This window comes from Ruditapes philippinarum, unplaced genomic scaffold (genome assembly GCF_026571515.1).
Source record: "Ruditapes philippinarum isolate M1 unplaced genomic scaffold, ASM2657151v2 ctg2485_1_1_1_1, whole genome shotgun sequence".
NCBI classification, from domain to species: Eukaryota; Metazoa; Mollusca; class Bivalvia; order Venerida; family Veneridae; genus Ruditapes; species Ruditapes philippinarum.
In genome coordinates, this window is record NW_026855855.1 from 26,763 (window position 1) to 36,537 (window position 9,775).

The 9,775-nt window shown below is 34.0% G+C and overlaps 1 protein-coding gene across 1 annotated transcript; it reads right to left on the reverse strand.

The window, feature by feature from the left end:
* Positions 1 to 2,857: 2,857 nt before the first annotated feature.
* On the reverse strand, positions 2,858 to 4,111 carry LOC132744604 (uncharacterized). Its single transcript, XM_060733363.1, has 2 exons — positions 3,907 to 4,111; positions 2,858 to 3,718 (listed from the first exon to the last, which is right to left on the reverse strand). The coding sequence occupies exons 1-2, from the start codon at positions 4,088 to 4,090 to the stop codon at positions 3,303 to 3,305; spliced, it is 600 nt and encodes a 199-aa protein (XP_060589346.1). The 5' UTR covers positions 4,091 to 4,111; the 3' UTR covers positions 2,858 to 3,302.
* Between the last annotated feature and the right edge of the window lie 5,664 nt (positions 4,112 to 9,775).

Sequence of the window (9,775 nt, forward strand, 5' to 3'; positions counted from 1 at the left end):
TAAATCACTAACTTCATTATATCTAAAGAAAGCAGCAAAACACAAAAGAATCATTGTTAAGTCTCTTAAAACTATAATGTCTTTTGTTGTTGAAAATAAGTCACAAAGTTTCACTCATTGTTCCGGCAATAAAAATCTTTCTTCTGTACAGGCTTAGAGTTTGTTCTTTTTGCACATTCAAGCATTCATATCACAATGGCATTCTTTGTGGGATCAGTTAAATCGTTTATTTCATGTAACCACCTTATTGCGTAAAACGCTGCTGACACAACAGTGTCAGATTTATGTAAATCTATTAACTCCGAAAGATACATCGCTACATGGATAGGAAAAGCTGGGTAAGCTTGAAATCCGTGTTTTGAACAAAACTCTTTAAATTGTTTAACATGTGAATAATACTTTGAAATAGTTCCATCCGCTCTGGAATGTAAAATTTGATCGGCCATCCTGCCCACTACATTATCAATATTTCTCACTGGAACTCCGGCATCCAGAAATTGATTTTTCAGATTTCGTGTTAGGCCAACACCTGAAAATATATTAAGCATATTAAACAATCTTGAAAATTGACTCTACTATACGTTTTTTATCTGTTAAAGATTTAAATCTTTTAGCTGGTACAGTCGCACCGCAATGCCATCATTCTGAAAGAAAACGGTTCTTTGCTGAAAACACCGTTGTTTCCCATGCCTCTACAAACTGCGCCTGTAAAGGGTAACACAAATGTATTTTTAATGAAATCTTTAAATTGTCCCTGTGTATCTACCAATAAAGGCCAAAATGGTGCAGACTTCCACTTTGGAACAATAAGTGTACCAATACACTTCTCTATTTCCAGTTTTACTATCGTCTTAGCAACGTTGCTTGGTGGTGGTACCAACCAATTATTTTCATTCTTCTACACCTGATCAAAACAATTAATACCCTCTGTACCAGGTACCCACCATTTTGAATTAAATCTCCGACACTTGCAATAATAATGTGTAGCAAATCGGTCTACAGTGTGTGGACCCCACATTTTATCTAAATACGGAAATACATGATTGCTTATATACCAGTCATCTGAGTCTAAACATCTACTTAAATGATCAGCTCTACTATTTAACGAACGAGGAATCCAGTCAACGACAAATGTAATTTGATTCTCATCACATGTTCTGTGAAAATCTAAGCAAGTTTCATGTAATTGCTCGACATTACTACCTGATTGAAGGATAAACACTTAATTTTTGTTATCAGTAAAAATGTGATACTCTTATCACGTAGTTTCGGAAGATTACTTAACAACATCCTATACATTGCCTCTAATTCTCTCCATGTAGAACTACTTTTTATTTCTTGCGCATGCCATGCGCCAACTAAATGTGATACTTTCCCTCTAACACTGAACCCTTGATCATGTTCGTAATCTGCATAACGATCTGAAAATTCATACAAATCACTATCATACATACAATGCCCATCTAAAACATTATTTTTGAAAAAATGGTCCGTTTCCGGGAACCCACTAAAACGACAGCTCACTTCCGGGAGCCCGTCAATCCTCGTGTCATATACTAAAGACACGGAACTTGAGATCACTTCCGGTGAATCTATATTAGCGTCCTCTTCCGGGGACGATATTGCAATGTCCATTACATGAGTCTTGCAGTTCAAGACTTTTACCCTTGACAAATTCAAGTCCACTTCCGGGGACTTATTTCTTAAGTCTTCTACTGAAGACTTGTGGTTTAAACATTTTACCTTGCATGCTTTGTTCGAATCCAGCTCCCAGGATTCCTTGATTGAGTCTACCTCCGGAGACTTAATGTTTACTTCTTTTGCGGGCACCAGGTTCGAATTTATTACTTTCTTAAAATCTTTACTTCCAGTCTCAAAGTTTTGGGCATACTTACTTCCTGAACTTACTTCCTTACTATCAAATGTATTCACAAACTCAATATACCCACCGTAGCCCAATCTACTTGCATCTGTAAACACGACTGCATCAACTACTAACTTTTCTTTCCAGATTTTACCTTTTTTGTTCATACCCGACGCATTTTCTCGCCAAAACAACAATTCTTGTAAAGCTTTGTCTGTCACACTTACTTTGCTATTCCAACTTGTTCTATTTTCTATACACTTATGCAAATACCTCGTTTTGCGACAAACCACTGTCCCCATGACACTAAGCAGTGATATCACCTGGCCTACAACTGAGGCTAAAGATCTCACCTGAATAAGTTGTGTATTTTCAGCCCTGGGCATTAACAACAAAACATCTATAGATGATTCGAGACGTTTAATTCTCTTACAACTGATAAACAATCTATTCGACAAAAAATTTAAATCATGCCCCAACCAGCTAGCATGTTGAGACGGTAACCAATTACATTTTTCTTGAGCTATCAAAAATCCCAATTCATTTAAAGTTTTCTGAATGAATAAACTTGAAGTGTTAGCTTGCTGAAAACCCGCATTACCTCCAATGCCGTCGTCTAAAAACATAACAACTTTGTGACCTAAAGATCGCCAAAATTTTACTACACACCTTAATAATTTTGTGAAAATATGACCTGCGGTTGCTATGCCAAAAGGGAGGACGTTAAACATATATTTTGTTTTACCCTTAGATGTCCAAGAAAAACCTAAAAAAGTTCTATGTTTTGAAAAAATTTCTACATGATGATAAGCGCTTTTTAAATCAAATGTATATACATAACTGGATACGTCAAACAGCTGTTGAGCGACTTTAATGTCTTCAAATTTAATTTTGAACAAATGAAAACAATGGTTGATGTGCCTACAATCTAAAACTAATCTAGGCTTACCAGTTTTACTGTAAGCGACCGTTAAAGGGTTAATTATTCTTGGTTTATTCTGAACCTGTGAGACAACACATTTGCTCAATAAAGAGCTTATTTCTGATTCTACAAAATCTGGATTTTCTCTTGAAGACTTGTTATTTTTTAAATATATATCCAGGGGCGTTTCTCTAAAGGGTAGCCTATATCCATTTTCTACAACGTCAAGTAAATAACTATCTGAAGTGATTTTTCTCCAGTATTCTAAAGATTCCTTAAGACGCCCTTTTGGCGATAAACCATTAATACTTACATGATTTTTATCCTTTTCAGCAATAGTAGAAATTTCACATTGATCAACATTATTGCAAATATAATTCTTACCGAAAATTGCTGGATAATCGTTACTATGACAACCAGACTTCAAGTTACTAGCTTCTCTACAATCTAAAGAATCAACATTTAACGTGGTATCTAACATAATACCCTCTCTCTGGACAGAAAGTCCATTGTCAATCATACAGTCTTGCGACTTTTCATCACAAAAATATGACAATTAGAAACACTTAACTTATTGTTAGGACGCCTGTTTTGCTGACAGTCTGCCTTCCAGTGTCCAAAATCCCCGCAGTTATAACATGCTCCTGTACGCTGAGTCTGTCCTGTAGAACCCATAGAACGCTGAGGCTGACTAGTCGTCTGTTCCCCCGTGTTGACTCGTCTACGATAAGGCAAATTCCTTATTCTCGCCTTCTTGACCTTATCCGCCTTAGCCTTCCTATTCGCCCTGGCCTCCGCTTTGTAAATGCGCTTCTCGTCTTCACTGCCAGACGCAATTGGATTCGACTCATACTCCGCCACGAGGCGCCAACCCAGCTCAGAACCATCAGCCAGTTGAATTAACTTCTGCCTCCGTTTTATAAGGTCTTTTGCTAAATAAAAATAAAGCATTTCAATTATACTGTACATAACTCTTTGCAAATATTTTATACATGCATTCAATACACATTTACTGTTACATCGAGCCCATACTATGTTTACATAGTGCATACCTTAGACTACACTGATCAGGCCACGCAAATTTATAAAATTGGTTACGAACGAAATGAAAAAATGTTACCTTCTATAACTGAAACTCGTGCTCTATCGATATCTTGTGAAGACAAAGATGTGCTAACATCTTCTAATTTAGCCATTACTTTAGCATTATGTCTGTATTGCTCGTCATTACTCTTCCTTTTAAGTTTTGGTTTTTCTTGAATATCAGAACAAGAAGGAATTGGAACACTTATCTTATTTATCATGCCCTCAATATTTTTCAACAGCTGCTCATTTCTATATCTTCGCAGGAGTAGGGTGCGAAAATCGAACAGCGTTTTACGAAAATCGGCACCGGAAGTTATTTCCGCTTGCAAAATAATATTAGTGATTTTCCTTATTTTATCGTGTTAGAATCGAAATAACATCAGCCTGAGAGGTGTATATCGGCTATTTAACACCGGTTTTGTCGTTTTGATGCGAGAAAATTAACCACCCAGGCCTACGGCCTTCGTGGTCAATTCCTACGCATCAAAACTCCAAACCGTTGTTAAATAGCCGATATACACCTCTCAGGCCGATGATATTTCTTAAATTTATTTAAATTTCAAAATACTACAGGTTACCCAATATTACTTAATTTATACTAATTAATACTACTTAAAATACAAATAGATATTTCTTATGACAAATTTCAATAGACAATGAACTACCAGTGAAATATGAGGAGAGTACAAGTATAATTAGAATTTAAATGCACTTAACTATGATTCTTTGCATCGTTCAATCAAATACAAATGTATATTTCTTACATATCAAACAGGTGTTTCTATTTGTTTGACCTTTGCTCGGGCAAAATATTCATGTCCGCTCCACTACGTTCAAACAGCTATTAAACGTTTTAACAAGAGGACCATCATGACCCTGTATCGCTTTTGTGATTTGTGACATTTGTGATTTCGCTAAGCAATACATTTTGCCAAATATCAAAGCCTTGGGTGTGGTACCGCTATATGTCGCAACAACACTTGCCGCTAAATGTCGCGCTATTACCGCTTAATGTCGAAACCGCCCCGAAATGTCTCAAATATTTTGCCGTTAAATGTCGCAATGATGACGTTAAATGTTGCACCATTTTCCCTCACCATTAAATGTCACAAAATTACTGTTAAATGTCGATATATCTAAATACATATTTAGCAATTCGTATTATGTCAATAGCAAGTTGATGTAAGAGATCTGGACCGGGTTGTTCAAAACATTGGTTAAAATTAACCAATGGATACCTTATCCACTGGTTTAAACCTTAACCAGCGGCCAGCTATCCAGTGGATAAAATTTCATTGTTCGACAGTTGGATAGTGTAGTAGGGTCCGAAATACATCTTTTTGTTATTTATCACTTTCTGATGTTTTCGTATCTTTGCGCTAATTTTTATTAATGCTGAATACTCTTCTACTTGGAGGTAGAGCGGGAATTTGGTCAGCGTGAGGAAAAGGCGGTCTTTTGTGCTTTCATGTTTTTGGAATAAAACAAAAGTATATCAAAGGCCTAAAAGTATCGATAGATCTATTTTTCCCTTAGACACACATAGGTAAAAAATTCAAAAACAATTTTTTTCCAAATTTTGAATTGAAATTACTTCCATTAGATTGGTAATGTTCTAACTAAGAAAATGAGTACTGACACTTGTATGTTTTATTAAAAAATAAGAAAGTTATGACAGTTTAACTGAATTTTCTGAACAACAACAAATTCAGGTTGAAAAAGGTTCTAAAAGCACTTTTTCAGAAATGTTTCAATTTAATCCTATGCATTTCATATGAAATGTTCTAGTTAAGACAAAATAAACATATATTTATAAGAAAAATCTGGTTTCAAACAAGTTTTTATGGTTTAGACTGTTTTAATGATGATGCCTAACCACTGGTTAAAGGCATTATCCGGTGGTCATAGGACTGGTTAAAGTTAACCACTGGATAACGCATTTTATCCGTTGGATAAGTTTTGAGCAACAGAACTTATCCAACGGACAAAGTTTAACCAGAGGATAATGAATTTAACCACTGGTTAACACTAACCAATGTTTTGAACAACCGGATCCAGATAGGAAATAATTTATTTTGATGTGCAAAATAATTGGTTTCCTTGTCGGTATAGAAAAAATGACAACCAAAGTTTTCGCCCCTAGATGATAAAACACGTATACGTTTTTCATTCAGATGTTGTGTAATCGAGATACGACATCAGTCGTTGTGTTTAGCCCCGAAAGCCGAAGAATCGATAAATTGACCAATTTTATTGTCTTCGCATTTTGAGACGAAGACACTGCCTATATATAATTGGTCAATACGAAGATTTCTAGTTATCTGTCGACACGATAATTAAAAGCAGATTTCGTGTCTTCGCCGATTAAAATATCGGTAATTCGCCTAAATAGTATTGTGTCTTCGTATCGGCACCCTCAAAAGTCGAAGGCGGAGACACAATAATTCATATGCTCACTTATCTCAGCCTTCGAATTTTGAGTACGAAAACATGGAAACACAATAAATCTTAAGCGAAATAACCATACTTTAATAGGCGAATACATAAGATATTTGTCTGTAAAATATCGTGTCGGCGTTAAGAAATAGAGGATATTCAAGTTTTTTCTATAAATACATGATTTATTTTCATCGAGTGGTATGAAAAGAAATATTTCATGAGTGGCGGTAGCCACGAGTGAAATATGGTAATTTTCATGCCACAAGATGAAAATAAATCATGTATTTATAGAAAAAAACTTGAATTTTCTGTTTATTATATATATTTTTCTCTTTTTTGCTATAAAATTTGAGAGACTCTCCCTTAAATTTTGTGTAATGGCAGAATTTAAAAGAAAGTAGTCCGGCAAGACACCAGTGAAAATACGGAAAATATGTTTCACTGTAGTGAAAAATAAATTTTTACAGTGAAAATACGGAAAATGAAAATACGCATTTTATTTCATCAATATTTCTCAATATTTCATTTATAAGTATATAATAAATCTTCGTATCGGCGCTCTATAATTGTCTTGACGTTGTGTCTTCGTCTCAATAGGCAAAATAATTGGTCAATTTATCGACACTTCGTGTCGACGTGTCTTCACCCCGAAAGTCGAAGATACGGATTGAATAGTGTTTTGTGTCGTCATGTCTCCACCTTCCAGTAGACATGCGCAAATATGCTGACCTGACGTAATCATTGTAGGAATATTTCGCGAAATGGACTCTTCGCCACCAAAAAAAAAAGTTAATTTAACTAAAAGAATAATTATTTTCATACATATGTCCAGGCGAAGACATATCGAAACGACACTTTTATAAATATTGTTTCTTCAACTTATGCCTTCTGAGACAAAAACACGACGACACTACACCGAAAGAAGATTTCCACCTGCCGACACGATATTTCTACAGAAGACAATATCGTGTATTCGCCTATTAAAATATTGCAATTTCGCCTAAAACGTGAGCTGTCTCCTTGAATCATGTGATGCGTATATGTGGTTGCACTGTCACTTAATACAATCCTTACAACATGTCCTCGATGTGTGTATGTGGTCGCATGGTCTCTTAATACAATCCTTACAACATGTCCTCGATGCGTATATGTGGTCGCATGGTCTCTTAATACAATCCTTACAACATGTCCTCGATGCGTATATGTGGTCGCACTGTCACTTAATACAATCCTTACAACATGTCCTCGATGCGTATATGTGGTCACATTGTCACTTAATACAATCCTTACAACATGTCCTCGATGCGTGTATGTGGTCCCGTGGTCTCTAATAAAATGACAACGTTTTAAATGGTGTTTTGGTATGTAACCGTCTGATGCAAAATCTTGTGTTTTTAGGTTAATACGTAACTCGTAATAAGGAGTTTTTAAAGCCTTAATTAAAAGGACTTTGTTACTTCTGTTTAGGAGTTTTAAAACATCGATCTACCGGTTCGGCGAACTTATGTAATAAAATAGGTTGTGGTTTCGGCGCATTTCCATGCAATTAAAGACAGGATCTTTAATTGAAGATTTAAACAATACTTTTATTTATTGTTTTCTTTAAGAATACATTTAATTTTATTTGTGAATGTATTACTTTGTGACCATGTGTATTTTGTAATTACTTAACAATCGAAACATACATGAGAACAAAACAACAAACACATTAATTGCACTTTATATGCACGTGTATGCGAAAATAAAATATGTAAAAAAGAGCAATGTTTTTTCTGTCTAAATTAGCACAAATTAGAGATGTATGGTTTTATGACTAAATGTTTCATTTATTTAAAGGCACATTACGCCTTAGAAAGATTTTTTTATTTCTTCCATATATAAGCCAAACATAAGCTTTAAACTGTTTAAATAATGGTTTCAGAACATATTATATGCTTATCATCTGCAGAAAGTAGCAGTGACCATGAAATAGTTGTCACAAAAGTAGCAAAATTTAAACAAAATAGTATCTTGACTTCCATTCAAAATACTAAATCATTATAACAGTATTAATTGCAAAAAAAGCAACATAGGCAAAAGATGGTCCTGGTTATTTTCAAATAAGTCCCTAATTGGAAACTATAAAAAGATTTCTGAGAAATAAAAATAAAAGCATTTTTACACATAATGTGCCTTATACGTTTTACTTCCTACAACTTTTAAACTAAACTTTTAATTAAGAGTTATAAAAAGCCTAAGAACAAAAACCTTATCAAAACTTAGCTACTTCCAGTTACAATTAATTAAGAATTCTAAACTCACAATTATGAGAAATGTTTTTATTTATTAGTTTATTTTTACTTTTATGAAACAAACACAAAAATCTACAGTAATAGTTTTCATATTTTTATATATAATATAACTGGTTGGATTGTCTTTTCAAATAGTTCAATTTGTAAATCATGATGGTGGAGCTTACAATTAAATTTTCCTTAATAGGGCAAGCATAGCTTTGTTTGCTTGCTCTGCAATAGTGACTATATATACGAGTATACATTTAATTGACTGATGACGATAGAGATAATTACGCACTATCGATTCTGTTTAGCTTTATTTGAATGTCTCAAATTTTTATAGTATGGAACTGCTAGATATCTAGTATATATAAGTTGGGGGAAATAGAATTGTACAATTATTCTAAATATAACACATTTTTGTGCTGGCAAAAATGCTCAGTTTTACATTGTTCCCCTCGAAAAAACTATTAAGTCTAACAATTCATAAACTCAGACACTTTGATGTTTTGAAATATATTTTGCATGTCTAGTATTATATAAATTGTTTTTTACATCCACATATGTTTATTAATGATATTATTTGTAAAATTGTCTGTTTTCACTTTATATGTAACCATGACTAAATAAAGAATATTGTATTTTAGTATATGTAAGAACATGTTTTGTTTGGATGATATGACATTTTATTGATAATTTAAAAATGAAGGGAAAAAGTCAAGTTTTCAGAAAATATCTTAGTGCAATACGTTCAACGCAATATTTGTAAAACATTCTGTCTGTCTGAATTGCTTTTCAATGTTTTTTTTCGGAATAAACAAACGTAATTATTTTGAGGCATTAAATATTTTCTGCAAAGGGCATCTTTTTGCGGCCTTTATTGATTTTTATCTTTATGTAAAGAGCCAATTTAATATACAGATTCAAGCATATTGACCGATTAAGATCTCTGCAAAGTCCCAAGGGAGGATATTAACAGCTAAATGACTCAAATAAAATGTTTGATTAGGCGATACACAAAAGCAATATGTATGATACTGACATTAGAATATTACATCCCACCTTGAAAATATAATCATCGGACCAGAGCTCGGGGCTGCAGCACAAGCCCGGACCTGAATCCGCTACGGCACATTCTTATTGTAAATGTATTATTCATATGCTGTAATTGGTATTTGAATTAAACTGTTA